The following is a 15,041-nucleotide window of genomic DNA, read 5'->3' on the forward strand; positions in this document are numbered from 1 at the left end:
ATAATTTCTTTCACTTTCACTTTCAAAAACAGACCACTCACTTCAGCGTTTCAGACAGGCGTTGGTGGTATAGTGGTGAGCATAGCTGCCTTCCAAGCAGTTGACCCGGGTTCGATTCCCGGCCAACGCAGTTGTTTTGTTTAGCTTGGTTCTGGATGTTTCTTTTTCTTTATGTTGTCCTCAATTCTATTTTTTTTTAGTTTTCTTTCACTTGTCCTCAAATCTATTTCATTCACAGGGCATGTGGTGCATTCTGACAAAGAGCGGGAGGGGTTACCTTAAACTGCTCCTCCATGAGTGAGGCTGCAGCAATTTTTTCTTTCCTTAAAAATTCTTTACTGTTGCCTTTGACAAATAAATCTTTACCAGCAACCCCCACGTATGCTGTCAAAATTATATATATGCTTCATATGCAATCTCCCTTTCTTGTCATGTCATGTGCCTCCTTAGCGCAGTAGGTAGCGCGTCAGTCTCATAATCTGAAGGTCGTGAGTTCGATCCTCACAGGGGGCAGAGTTTTTTGTGTCCCATGGTTTTTAGTATTTTGCAGTTTACTTATATTTCAAACGTGTTGGTTTTTCGAATCCCTACAAAAATGGTGAAAGACTCCATTCACCCAAGTCATAGACTATTCTCTCTGCTACCGCACAGCGAGTGGTACTGGAGAGCCAAGTTTAGTCCAGTCCAGTCCAGGTTTCAGTTCTTCACAGTTATTTCAGGGTTTCTCTCTGAAAATCACACTTTTTAATAGAAAAACAACACAATTTGATGTTCCAAATGCACAACAATGCTTAAACCAACCAAATTCTGAGGCCTGGAAAAAATCTGAGAAATTTGATTGTAGTTGCCCTTTAATTCAAGTGCACACCTCACAAGATGCGAATGTTTAGCTGTGTTTTTGTGGGGCACATGTGATGGTAGAGTTTGCAAAACAAATACCCACTGGATGGATTAAAATAATTATGATATCATATAGGCCTAGACTTTGTAGTTAACATTTAATTGTTTCAAGTTCCTCTGCGTATACATGTTTGACGATCCGTAATGGTCCACCCACACAGACAGTGTGGTGAAGAAGGCACAACAGGGGGCTGAAGAAATTTGGCTTGTCACCTAAAATATTCACAAACTTTTACAGATGCACAACTGAGAGCATCCTGTCCGCCTGTATCACCACCTGGGACGGCAAGTGCACCGCCCGCAACCGCAGGACTCTCCATAGGGTGGTGCGGTCTGCTCAGCGCAGGACACCGACAGCACCCGATGTCACACGAAGGCCACAAATGGCTTGCTCCTGAACGGGGTGGTGTACCAAATACATTTTGAATCAACAATTCCCTTTATTGGGTTAAATAGGATGTCAGTAATTCTGCTCCCCAACTTTGTTGTTTTGTGGTGTTACACACATTTGAAGAGAAGCCTATGGATTTTCCAGGTTTATTGAATTAATAAAACTTCATAATGACCTAAAAATAATCACCAGTGACCCACCAATGAGTCTAGACCATCTGGGAACACTGGGTATAGTGATATATCAATGCACAATCCATATGTACCCCACCATGAAGCTGTTATAGCGTTATTATTACAGTAAATTAAATACACAAAGCTGAAAATGATTTATTAATATCTGATATTATTTATTTAAAATTATTTATTAATATCTAATATTCTTTGAAAAGAGAGGGTGGAGTATGAACGAGTGGAGGAGATTGAAAGCAGGCATGCATGGGTTGGGCCAAAATGAAGCATGAATGCATGCATGCAGTAATTCCTTACATTGAAAGCAATCTTTCTCTTTTGTGTTTCTTTACGTAACCACTATCACAACCATTAATTTAAGCATTTTATAACCAGGAAACAGTAGAATGTAGCAAATAAGATATTTTGTAATTTGTGTGAATTATCCTTATTCATAACATACAGTACAAATGTATTGTGTCCTGTGTGCCTTCGCGTTTCACCAGAAGAGGGCAGTAAAGTACACTAAACAATCCTGTATTTGCTTCAGCATGGAGATAGAAAGCTCGATTTTTACTTCGTAACAGGCAATATAGACATTTGCAGTTGTGTGTTTGGGTAGGTTTTTCAGCGACTTTCCAACAAAATATTATTCAGTCATCTGTAATTTAATTCCAAAGACCATATAGTCCTATTTGCTAATTATTCAATAAATCGGAATATTTTTTGTTTTATAAAGAGCATGATTTGTCAGATTGTCAATCAACTCAAGTGCCATTTGGAATTCTAGTTGTACACGCAGTGTCCTGTTTATTAGGTACAACCAGTACCGGTTCGGACCCCCTTTGCCTCCAGAACAGCCTGAAAATATGATATTATTCATTAATATCTGACTCCCCTTATATGAACAGAGAGGGCGGGGGTCGAGCGAGAGGGGAGAGTGAAAGCGCACATGGCTTGAGGGAGAGAAGGAAGCGTGCACGCAGTCGAACAGCGCCTGTGTTGAGAGTGGCACATCTACAAATCTTAGTCCACAATACCGTCTCATATAAACTCAGTGTGGGATTGCCTTTATGCATAAAAAAACAATAATGTGAGAACCCGATGCAGACGTCGTATCATGGACGTTTAATAGTATCAACTGCTACTTTTTATTTGTGTCATACATTTTTTAACAGGCCGTGAAATCATCGATTTACACTAAACCCACGGATACCTGGATTGAGATGCAGCAATGTCCCGAGGAATATGCCCACGCGTACATTTCTGGTCGATGTTTTCAGTTATGTTTCTGGTGAAAGTAGTGGATGTTGGGGCATACAGCTGTCATGAGGTGAAGACCGCTTTCCAGGTGCGACAGATCGGCCCACTGAAGTGGGTACCGGAGACTCCTGGGACAGGTGAGTGTTTGCATTTCCCGCGGTCAGCAGTGACAGTTTACATTAATATTTGAGTCATTTACGCTTTGCACTTTGCAGCGAGATCATCCCAACTGTTTATAATTTTGAATTCAAATAGAATAGATTTTCTATTGCATTTCTTTCTAGGAGTTGGTTAATCTGTATCCACCTCTCTATTAAACTTTGTCACTCTTGTAAATTTAGTTTTTTGAAATTAGAATGATGTAAATGAGAAATGTTAGAAATGTTAGAAGGACAACACAGCTACCTTGTCAGCACTTTTATCAACAACATGTACGTATCTGGAAAATAGGCTTGTGAAATGTAGATTCACAGTCAGAATTATCATTCATCTGGTTGGCTCCTGTCAGGAGCGCACGTGGTTCTCTCAATACACTTTGGCTCAACAATAGCTATTCAACCAAGCATGACATGACTATTAAAATGGTATATTCTGAATCAGGAGAAGATGGGCAAAAATCCACTGCTTGTTAGAAGGACAACACAGCTACCTTGTCAACACTTTGATCAACAAAATATACATATCTGGAAAAGAAGCTCGTGAAATGTAGATTCAGAATTGTCATTCCTCTGACACGCTCCTGTCAGGAGCGCACGTGGTTCTCTCTACACACTCTTTCTGAGAGCCGGTGTAAGTACAATACTGACAGAACCAGTTAAAATGAGTTTTAAATTGAATTATTTATTTTTTTGCTCAACAATAGCTATTCAACCAAGCATGACTATTAAAATGGTATATTCTGTATCAGGAGAAGATGGACAAAAATCCACTGCTTATCTGGGGGGGGTTGGGGGGGATTTGTTTCTGCCAGATTTCAATCTTTAATAGCTCTTAGCATGCCATGACAATGAAAGTAATATATTCTGAATTGGGGAGGATGGACAAAAATCCATTATTTATTATTTTTTTTGCTTTCAATCTTGAATGTCTCTAAGACAAGCCATGACAATGAAAGTAATATATTCTGAATCAGGGGAGGTTGCACAAAAATCCATTTTTTATATATATATAGTGCCAGTCAAAAGTTTGGGCACACCTACTCATTCCAGTGTTTTTCTTTATTTGTGTCACGTTCTGACCTTAGTTCCTTTGTTTTAGTATGGTCAGGGCGTGAGTTGGGGTGGGCAGTCTATGTTCTTTTTTCTATAATTTGGGATTTCTGTGTTCGGCCTGGTATGGTTCTCAATCAGAGGCAGCTGTCAATCGTTGTCCCTGATTGAGAATCATACTTAGGTAGCCTGGTTTCACTTTTGAGTTGGGGGTGTTTGTTTCCTGTTGTAATGTTTGTTTCACATTTCAAGACTGTTTCGGTTGGTATCATTCACTTTGTTATTTTATATTCTTTAGTGTTCAGTTTAATAAACTAAAATGGACACTTACCACGCTGCACATTGGTCCGACCTCTCCTACTCCTCCTCAGACAAAGAGGAGGAAAGACATTACAATTTGTATTATTTTCTACATTATAGAATAATAGTGAAGACATCAAAACTATGAAATAACACATATGGAATCATGTAGTAACACTTTTTTTAAACAAATCAAATATATTTTATTGATGACAGCTTTGCACACTCTTGGCATTCTCTCAACCAGCTTCATGAGGTAGTCACCTAGTATGGATTTCAATTAACAGGCGTGCCTTGTTTAAAGTTAATTTGTGGAATTTCTTTCCTTCTTAATGTGTTTGAGACAATCAGTTGTGTTGTGACAAGGTAGGGTTGGTATACAGAAGATAGTCCTATTTGGTAAAAGACCAAGTCCATATTATGGCAAGAACAGCTCAAATAAGCAAAGAGAAACAACAGTCCGTCATTACTTTAAGACATGAAGGTCAATCAATCCGGAAAATTTTAAGAACTTTGAATGTTTCTTCAAGTGCAGTCCTTCTTGGTCAAAAAACCCTCACACCATCAAGAGCTATGATGAAACTGGCTCTCATGAGGACCGCCACAGGAAAGGAAGCCCCAGAGTTGTACTTTTTATGACCCTTATTTAACTAGGCAAGTCAGTTAAGAACAAATTCTTATTTACAATGACGGCCTTCTGGGAGTTAACAGTGGGTTAACTGCCTTGTTCAGGGGGAGAACGACAGATTTTTACCTCATCAGCTTGGGGATTCGATCCAGCAACCTTTCAGTAACTTTCCCAACGCTCTAACCGCTAGGGCACCAATAAGAAGAAGAGATTTGCTTGTGCAGCGAAACAACCGCCATGTCTTTGTGAGCCGTAGAGTAGGTGAACGGATGATCTCCCCATATGTGGTTCCCACCGTGAAGCATGGAGGAAGAGGTGTGGGGGTACTTTACTGCTCACACTGTCTGGGATTTATTTAGAATTCAAGGCACACTTAACCAGCATGCCTACCATTGCATTCTGCAGCGATACGCCATCCCATCTGGCTTGCGCTTAGTGGGACTATCATTTGTTTTTCAACAAGACATTGACTCAACACACTTCCAGGCTGTGTCAGGGCTATTTGACCAGGAAGGAGAGTGATGGAGTGCTGCATCAGATGACCTGGCCTCCACAATCACCCGACCTCAAGCCAAATGAGATGGCATGGAATGAAAGGCTGCTCAGCAAGGAAGAAGCCACTGTTCAAAAAACGTCATCATGAGGGATAGACAATTATGGGGATATATTGAAGCAACATCTCAAGACATCAGTCAGGAAGTTAAAGCTTGGTTGCAAATGGGTTGTCCAAATGGACAATGACCCCAAGCATACTTCCAAAGTTCTGGCAAAATGGCTTAAGGACAACAAAGTCAAGGTATTGGTGTGGCCATCACAAAGCCCTGAACTCAATCCTATAGAACATTTGTGGGCAGAACTGAAAAATCAAATCAAATCAAATTTTATTTGCCACATACACATGGTTAGCAGATGTTAATGCGAGTGTAGCGAAATGCTTGTGCTTCTAGTTCCGACAATGCAGTAATAACCAACAAGTAATCTAACTAACAATTCCTAAACTACTGTCTTATACACAGTGTAAGGGGATAAAGAATATGTACATAAGGATATATGAATGAGTGATGGTACAGAGCAGCATAGGCAAGATACAGTAGATGGTATCGAGTACAGTATATACATATGAGATGAGTATGTAAACAAAGTGGCATAGTTAAAGTGGCTAGTGATACATGTATTACATAAGGATGCAGTCGATGATATAGAGTACAGTATATACGTATGCATATGAGAAGAATAATGTAGGGTAAGTAACATTATATAAGGTAGCATTGTTTAAAGTGGCTAGTGATATATTTACATCATTTCCCATCAATTCCCATTATTAAAGTGGCTGGAGTTGAGTCAGTGTCAGTGTGTTGGCAGCAGCCACTCAATGTTAGTGGTGGCTGTTTAACAGTCTGATGGCCTTGAGATAGAAGCTGTTTTCAGTCTCTCGGTCCCAGCTTTGATGCACCTGTACTGACCTCGCCTTCTGGATGATAGTGGGGTGAACAGGCAGTGGCTCGGGTGGTTGATGTCCTTGATGATCTTTATGGCCTTCCTGTAACATCAGGTGGTGTAGGTGTCCTGGAGGGCAGGTAGTTTGCCCCCGGTGATTCGTTGTGCAGACCTCACTACCCTCTGGAGAGCCTTACGGTTGAGGGCGGAGCAGTTGCCGTACTAGGCGGTGATACAGCCCGCCAGGATGCTCTCGATTGTGCATCTGTAGAAGTTTGTGAGTGCTTTTGGTGACAAGCCAAATTTCTTCAGCCTCCTGAGGTTGAAGAGGCGCTGCTGCGCCTTCTTCACGATGCTGTCTGTGTGAGTGGACCAATTCAGTTTGTCTGTGATGTGTATGCCGAGGAACTTAAAACTTGCTACTCTCTCCACTACTGTTCCATCGATGTGGATAGGGGGTGTTCCCTCTGCTGTTTCCTGAAGTCCACAATCATCTCCTTAGTTTTGTTGACGTTGAGTGTGAGGTTATTTTCCTGACACCACACTCCGAGGGCCCTCACCTCCTCCCTGTAGGCCGTCTCGTCGTTGTTGGTAATCAAGCCTACCACTGTTGTGTCGTCCGCAAACTTGATGATTGAGTTGGAGGCGTGCGTGGCCACGCAGTCGTGGGTGAACAGGGAGTACAGGAGAGGGCTCAGAACGCACCCTTGTGGGGCCCCAGTGTTGAGGATCAGCGGGGAGGAGATGTTGTTACCTACCCTCACCAACTGGGGGCGGCCCGTCAGGAAGTCCAGGACCCAGTTGCACAGGGCGGGGTCGAGACCCAGGGTCTCGAGCTTGATGACGAGCTTGGAGGGTACTATGGTGTTGAATGCCGAGCTGTAGTCGATGAACAGCATTCTCACATAGGTATTCCTCTTGTCCAGATGGGTTAGGGCAGTGTGCAGTGTGGTTGAGATTGCATCGTCTGTGGACCTATTTGGGCGGTAAGCAAATTGGAGTGGGTCTAGGGTGTCAGGTAGGGTGGAGGTGATATGGTCCTTGACTAGTCTCTCAAAGCACTTCATGATGACGGAAGTGAGTGCTACGGGCGGTAGTCGTTTAGCTCAGTTACCTTAGCTTTCTTGGGAACAGGAACAATGGTGGCCCTCTTGAAGCATGTGGGAACAGCAGACTGGTATAGGGATTGATTGAATATGTCCGTAAACACACCAGCCAGCTGGTCTGCGCATGCTCTGAGGGTGCGGCTGGGGATGCCGTCTGGGCCTGCAGCCTTGCGAGGGTTAACACGTTTAAATGTTTTACTCACCTCGGCTGCAGTGAAGGAGAGACCGCATGTTTCCGTTGCAGACCGTGTCAGTGGCACTGTATTGTCCTCAAAGCGGGCAAAAAAGTTATTTAGTCTGCCTGGGAGCAAGACATCCTGGTCCGTGACTGGGCTGGATTTCTTCCTGTATTCCGTGATTGACTGTAGACCCTGCCACATGCCTCTTGTGTCTGAGTCGTTGAATTGAGATTCTACTTTGTCTCTGTACTGACGCTTTGCTTGTTTGATAGCCTTACGGAGGGAATAGCTGCACTGTTTGTATTCAGTCATGTTACCAGACACCTTGCCCTGATTGAAAGCAGTGGTTCGCGCTTTCAGTTTCACGCGAATGCTGCCATCAATCCACGGTTTCTGGTTAGGGAATGTTTTAATCGTTGCTATGGGAACAACATCTTCAACGCACGTTCTAATGAACTCGCACACCGAATCAGCGTATTCGTCAATGTTGTTATCTGACGCAATACGAAACATGTCCCAGTCCACGTGATGGAAGCAGTCTTGGAGTGTGGAGTCAGCTTGGTCGGACCAGCGTTGGACAGACCTCAGCGTGGGAGCTTCTTTTTTTAGTTTTTGTCTGTAGGCAGGTATCAGCAAAATGGAGTCGTGGTCAGCTTTTCCGAAAGGGGGGCGGGGCAGAGCCTTATATGCGGCGCGGAAGTTAGAGTAACAGTGATCCAAGGTTTTTCCACCCCTGCTTGCGCAATCGATATGCTGATAAAATTTAGGGAGTCTTGTTTTCAGATTAGCCTTGTTAAAATCCCCAGCAACAATGAATGCAGCCTCCGGATAAATGGTTTCCAGTTTGCAAAGAGTTAAATAAAGTTCGTTCAGAGTCATCGATGTGTCTGCTTGGGGGGGATATATACGGCTGTGATTATAATCGAAGAGAATTCTCTTGGTAGATAATGCGGTCTACATTTGATTGTGAGGAATTCTAAATCAGGTGAACAGAAGGATTTGAGTTCCTGTATGTTTCTTTCATCGCACCATGCCTCGTTAGCCATAAGGCATACACCCCCACCCCTCTTCTTACCAGAAAGGTGTTCGTTTCTGTCGGCGGGATGCGTGGAGAAACCCGTTGGCTGCACCGCTTCGGATAGCGTCTCTCCAGTGAGCCATGTTTCCGTGAAGCACAGAACGTTACAGTCTCTGATGTCCCTCTGGAATGCTACCCTTGCTCGGATTTCATCAACCTTGTTGTCAAGAGACTGGACATTGGCAAGAAGAATGCTAGGAAGTGGGGCACGATGTGCCCGTCTCCGTAGTCTGACCAGAAGACCGCCTCGTTTCCCTCTTTTTCGGAGTCGTTTTTTGGGTCGCTGCATGCGATCCATTCCGTTGTCCTGTTTGTAAGGCAGAACACAGGATCCGCGTCGCGAAAAACATATTCTTGGTCGTACTGATGGTGAGTTGACGCTGATCTTATATACAGTAGTTCTTCTCGACTGTATGTAATGAAACCTAAGATGACCTGGGGTACTAATGTAAGAAATAACACGTAAAAAAACAAAAAACTGCATAGTTTCCTAGGAACGCGAAGCGAGGCGGCCATCTCTGTCGGCGCCGGAAGTATTGATCAAAAAAAAAAAGAAAAGAAAAAGCGTGTGCGAGCAAGGAGGCCTACAAACCTGACACAGTTACACCAGCTCTGTCAGGAGGAATGGTCCAAAATTCACCCAACTTATTGTGGGAAGCTTGTGAAAGGCTACCCGAAACGTTTGACCCAAGTTAAACAATTTAAAGGCAATGCTACCAAATACTAATTGAGTGTATGTAAACTTCTGACCCACTGGGAATCTGAAATAAATCATTATCTCTTCTATTATTCTGACATTCTTAAAATAACGTGGTGATCCTAACTGACCTAAGACCGGGAATATTTACTAGGATTAAATGCCAGGAATTGTGAAAAACTGAAATGAATTGTATTTGGCTAAGGTGTATGTAAACTTCCGACTTCAACTGTATATAAACTCAGCAAAAAAATAAACATCCTCACTGTCATCTGTGTTTTCAGCAAACTTAACATGTGTAAATATTTGTATGAACATAACAAGATTCAACAACTGAGACATAAACTGAACAAGTTCCACAGACATGTGACTAACAGAAATTGAATAATGTGTCCGTCCATGAGGAAAGGGGGGGTCAAAATCAAAAGTAACTGTCAGTATCTGGTGTGGCCACCAGCTGCATTAAATACTGCAGTGCATCTCCTTCTCATGGACTGCACCAGATTTGCCACATCTTGCTGTGAGATGTTTCTCCACTCTTCCACCACGGCACCTACAAGTTCCCAGACATTTCTGGGGGGGAATGGCCCTAGCCCTCACCCTCCGATCCAGGTCCCAGATGTGCTCAATGGGATTGAGATCCGGGCTCTTCACTGGCTATGGCAGAACATTGACATTCCTGTCTTGCAGGAAATCACGCACAGAATGAGCAGTATGGCTGGTGGCATTGTCATGCTGGAGGGTCATGTCAGGATGAGCCTGCAGGAAGGGTACCACATGAGGGAGGAGGATGTCTTCCCTGTAACGCACAGCGTTGAGATTGCCTGCAATGACAACAAGCTCAGTCCGATGATGCTGTGACACACCGCCCCAGACCATGACGTACCCTCCACCTCCAAATTGATCCCGTTCCAGAGTACAGGCCTCGGTGTAACGCTCATTTCTTTGACGATAAACACAAATTTGACCATCACCCCTGGTGAGACAAAACCGCGACTCGTCAGTGAAGAGCACTTTTTGCCAGTCCTGTCTGGCCCAGCGACGGTGGGTTTGTGCCTATAGGCAATGTTGTTGCCGGTGGTATCTGGTGAGGACCTGCCTTACAACAGGCCTGCAAGCCCTCATTCCAGCCTCTCTCAGCCTATTGCGTACAGTCTGAGCACTGATGGAGGAACTGTGCGTTCGTGGTGTAACTCGGGAAGTTGTTGTTGCCATCCTGTACCTGTCCCGCAGGTGGGATGTTTGGATGTACCGATCCTGTGCAGGTGTTGTTACACGTGGTCTGCCACTGCGAGGACGATCAGCTGTCCGTCCTGTCTCCCTGTAGCACTGTCTTAGGCGTCTCACAGTATGGACATTGCAATTTATTGCCCTGACCACATCTGCAGTCCTTATGCCTCCTTGCAGCATGCCTAAGGCATGTTCACGCAGATGACCAGGGACCCTGGGCATCTTTATTTTGGTGTTTTTCATAGTCAGTAGAAAGGCCTCTTTAGTGTCCTAAGTTTTCATAACTGTGACCTTATTTGCCTACTACCTGTAAGCTGTTAGTGTCTTAACGACAGGGCCACAGGTGCACGTTCATTAATGTTTATGGTTCATTGAACAAGCATGGGAAACCGTGTTTACAATGAAGATCTGTGAAGTTATTTGGATTTTTACAAATTATCTTTGAAAGACAGGGTCCTGAAAAATGGACGTTTCTTTTTTTTGCTGAGTTTAGTCTGCTGGAAATGCTTTTTAAACAACATTTCTTAAATGTATTAATCACAATTCAAGAAGGATTACTAGGCCGTCATTGTAAATAAGAATGTGATCTTATGGAAAATATAGTGTGGGTTTGTGGAGGTGCAAGGAAAGAGGAAGGGGACAAATTAAAAGAATCTCACAGCCTAGCATCCCTTTATCAATCAATACATCACTATAGTCTTAACATATTTGAAATTTCACAGGGACAACCAGCTGCTTACTAAGCAAACATTCTGCCTTGAGAAATGAATTAATACTTTCGTTAAAAGTATTGGCAGATTGCTCAACAGAGAGACGTGGCTTCTGAAGCCCAGGCTCCGATCCGGAAAAAACAGAGTGAGGGAGAGCGTCTCTCATAAAGTAGAGTCTATGTAGAGACATAGTGTTACTGAGGTTTTCCTCAGTTTCAATACAGTCAATACAAGTCAGATTTCTTAGTAATTCCAAGCTTGCATATGATGCTTAGATCTGATACTTTTGGACCTAAAGTATTCAGAAGAAATATGAAACAGGTCATGGGAAATGCACTTGAGTGCAAGTTTCATACTGATACAGGAAATGCTTTGGGACATCGTCTGTCTAAGAGCATGTCTCCATATCTGCATGGAACATTAATTAGGCAGACAGTAGCATTAGTCTTATGGAGGTTTGGTTACACCACAGGTTCATGGTCAGCTTTGTTGGTTAGCATATAATGACTGAGATTAGGAAAACTGATCCTAGATATGTTTTGGGAGGCATAAACTATCTGGAGCAAGCAGGGAAGACTGTGGTTTTGGCTCCTATCCAGCTATGTTGATTTGATTCAAAACTCATTCCCTGGGGAGAGCTGGTGTGGAGAGAAACAAGACACATCATCACCAAGGCGAACTACACTCCTGTCTCTCTTCTCTTCTCTGTGGTTCTGTTTCTCTTTGGGATGTGTGTGGTAAACATTTTATTCCTCTTTCCTTCTCACGGCCTTCACGTGAAAATAACAGGAAGGAATGTTAAGAAGAAAAGGCCGTCATCATGACCAAGTCCAACTGAGCCTCTCCTTTCAATTGTGCTCTTATTATTCCATCTTTCAAATTTTTGCGGTAACGTCTTCATTTCTCTAAGGCCTTTGGAAAGTTTGGGAAACAGAAATAATGTTAGCCTTCTTAAAAAATCCTGACAGTATTTCTGGGTTTCTATGCCCGGATTGAGTTTTAAATTGAATAAGAACTTGGTGGACGTATAAAACCTTCCCTCTCGGAGAAACCATTGTGTGTCCTTTGAATTGGAGCAGAGGGCTAACTGCTTCCAGAGATGACTCATGTGACATCTAATACCTACGTGGACACAAACCACAGCCACTGGCAGGCCACGTATATTTCTGTGCCACATCTAGGGGTAGAGGCCACCACCGGATCACTGCGTCTGACTCTGCATGCCGTAACAGGGAGAAGAGCAACAGATAGCAGCCCGTTCAACATACCTAGAGGGGCATCCAAACCACTCAATATATTTGCTTTGGTGGCGGTGGCGTCGACCCGGGTAACGGACAGGGCATGTCAGTTCCAGGCAGAGCAGTAGCTGGAGTAAGCCCCTTGCGAGACAACGCAGGGGAACAGGGCCTTGTGAAGATGTCCCCAGTCTGAATGGAAGCATTTGAGCCGCTGCATCACAAGCGTTTACAGCATGCAGCTGGCATGGTATATGACAGCAGCTGACTGGCCTAGAGGATAGAATGAGATTTGTACTGTTATGTGTGTTTGTGATTGGGGACAAAGTGAGAGCAGAGGCATAAGGTTGGAATGAGTGGCATGCGTTGCCGTGTTTCCATGCATAGTGTACTGTACTATAGAGAAGGAAAATCTACTGGCCTGACTGTCCACCTAAATTCAGTGCTCTACCTCTCTTTGTCTCACTTTCTCCATTATTTTTTCCATCTAATTCCTCACTGCCCTCTTTCTCTATCTCTCTCTCACTCAGTTCCTTTATCTCTACCTCAACACCCTACCCCCAACTAATTCAACACAACCACATTTGCTCTAAACTCTTGTTTGTTGCTTTTTATTTGGAGTTGTCCAGAAGAGCTTGCTTTGGGTCAGGCCCATTCCCTCTTCAAAGTGCTGACCAGGGGATGGGGGATGAGAATACGAAGGGGTGTGTGTGTGTGTATAACTCCGACTACGAGTTGTACAATCGCCAAACATAGCAACGCTTGACATTTGAAGTGGCGAAACCTCACCTCTTTTCATACTTCTCTGTGTTTTGCTTTAGGGATTCAGTGCTGTGTTTCATTCATTCTCAGCAAGCACCTTCAGTGTGGCTGCGCCATCAGAGCCAGCTGGTCTGATTCTTGGATCTCAAAATGAAACAATGGCACTTTTATTGCACGCATCCTAATCCAGTTGATCTTTACTTTGTATTTATTACTACAAAATGATATCATGATGGTGATATGTATCCTACTTTCTGGTAATATAAAGAAACTTAAATGTAGTCATTCAGTTATTATGTTACTGCCATTTGAAATATGATTTAATAAGACAATATAAGATAAATAGCTGATTGTAGAACAAAGCTTAACTGAAGGCCTAATGTTTTTCTGGTGGTCCAGTCTTTGGTAGTAAACCTAACCTATTGCAAGTGTTCATACAGCTGCGTTACATTGAATACATTCGTTTTTAATGCCATACTTAGATGTGTGAAAATGATATGCATAACATTGTTTTAACAAGCCACAGGCCTAACTGCTTGTGTCTTTACTGATTTAGAGCCCTTGTTTCTACCATATGACAGGAAATCCATGGAAAAGTAGATGCCTATTAGTACCTGCAGGAATGCAGTGTTTTATGAGATGCTCTTACGCCTCGATCACACCGACAGCTTCGTTGCGTTTTGGTCCACCAGAAGTACATTCCTTTCCAATGGAACGCTGTGTTTGCCTTGCAGAGGCAGTGTTGGATTTATCAAAATGATGCATCAAATTGTATGCCTCGACGGCTTGACAGAAATGGTAGCAGAAGGTGAATGTTGAAGTTTTGTTGCACACATATCCAGATAATGCTGCGTACCATTTTGCGCCATGATGCTGTAAGTCTGTTCGAGGCGTTAAACGTACCTAGGATATGTTATTTGAGGAAACAGACTTAAATTATTCCAGCTTCAAATGTTCACTCTCCAGACACTTAATAACCACTCTCTGGCCCATCAGTTAATAAATAATGTCTCTCCGCCGCTGTGACGTGCTCGCCAACAATCCATATCGGGATTACAAGGGTGTTCTGATCTAGCGCTTTGGAGATCAATTAGAGGTCAGGCGTGGAGACGCTCCATTCGTAAAAACCCACCGCCACCTCCGCCGTCCCGTGGCGTGACTCGATATGGTCACCTCATCTCTGTGTGGCTCAGATAATTACATTAGATGATCTATCAAGACTGCTCAGATCACTGTCTGTACGCAACACACAGACAGTCTGGCTTCCTGTTGACTTTTCATTATCACTTATGATAATGTAATATGAGAATGCAACTAGCAGTTTACTCACACATTCAGTACATGTGACACGATGTGTGACTCAAACTCTGTTGGTGTAGGCACCCGTGTTCCTGTCAACCGAGCCATCAGAAGTCTTTGGCTGTGTCTGAATACCCATACTAGAGTACCACATAAACTGCGTTTGATCTAGTAGAATTCACTCGTCATTTATGACACGTGTTTGACACAGCTGATAATCAGATAGATTGGCACGCTGAATGGCGGGAGACAACGCAGTTGCACATTAGATGTACTATTTCCAAAATGTCACATACTATAAAAAAAAAAAATCTTGCATACTATTTAGTATGCTATTATGGGTATTCGGACACGGCCATCGTTTTCGTCTTTGAGTTTGGCTTAGCTCCAACACAAAGACAGGGTTCACATCATGTGTTTATGTTAAGGGAATGGGAACGCAGGATGT

The 15,041-nt window shown here is 43.2% G+C and overlaps 1 protein-coding gene and 2 non-coding genes across 4 annotated transcripts in view; all 3 read left to right on the plus strand.

The window, feature by feature from the left end:
- Positions 1 to 58: 58 nt before the first annotated feature.
- On the plus strand, positions 59 to 130 carry trnag-ucc (transfer RNA glycine (anticodon UCC)). The gene has a single exon. It is a non-coding gene; the product is annotated as a tRNA-Gly (tRNA).
- Positions 131 to 440: 310 nt separating this feature from the next.
- On the plus strand, positions 441 to 513 carry trnam-cau (transfer RNA methionine (anticodon CAU)). The gene has a single exon. It is a non-coding gene; the product is annotated as a tRNA-Met (tRNA).
- Positions 514 to 2,435: 1,922 nt separating this feature from the next.
- LOC135558630 (glypican-5-like) overlaps positions 2,436 to 15,041 on the plus strand; it is a 248,390-nt gene continuing 235,784 nt past the window's right edge. For both annotated transcript variants that reach the window (XM_064992579.1, XM_064992580.1), the window contains exon 1: positions 2,436 to 2,861. In XM_064992579.1, coding sequence (XP_064848651.1) covers positions 2,696 to 2,861 — 166 coding nt within the window. In that variant the 5' untranslated portion in view covers positions 2,436 to 2,695. The remainder of the gene's footprint in view (positions 2,862 to 15,041) is intronic.

This window comes from Oncorhynchus masou, chromosome 17 (assembly GCF_036934945.1).
Source record: "Oncorhynchus masou masou isolate Uvic2021 chromosome 17, UVic_Omas_1.1, whole genome shotgun sequence".
NCBI classification, from domain to species: Eukaryota; Metazoa; Chordata; class Actinopteri; order Salmoniformes; family Salmonidae; genus Oncorhynchus; species Oncorhynchus masou.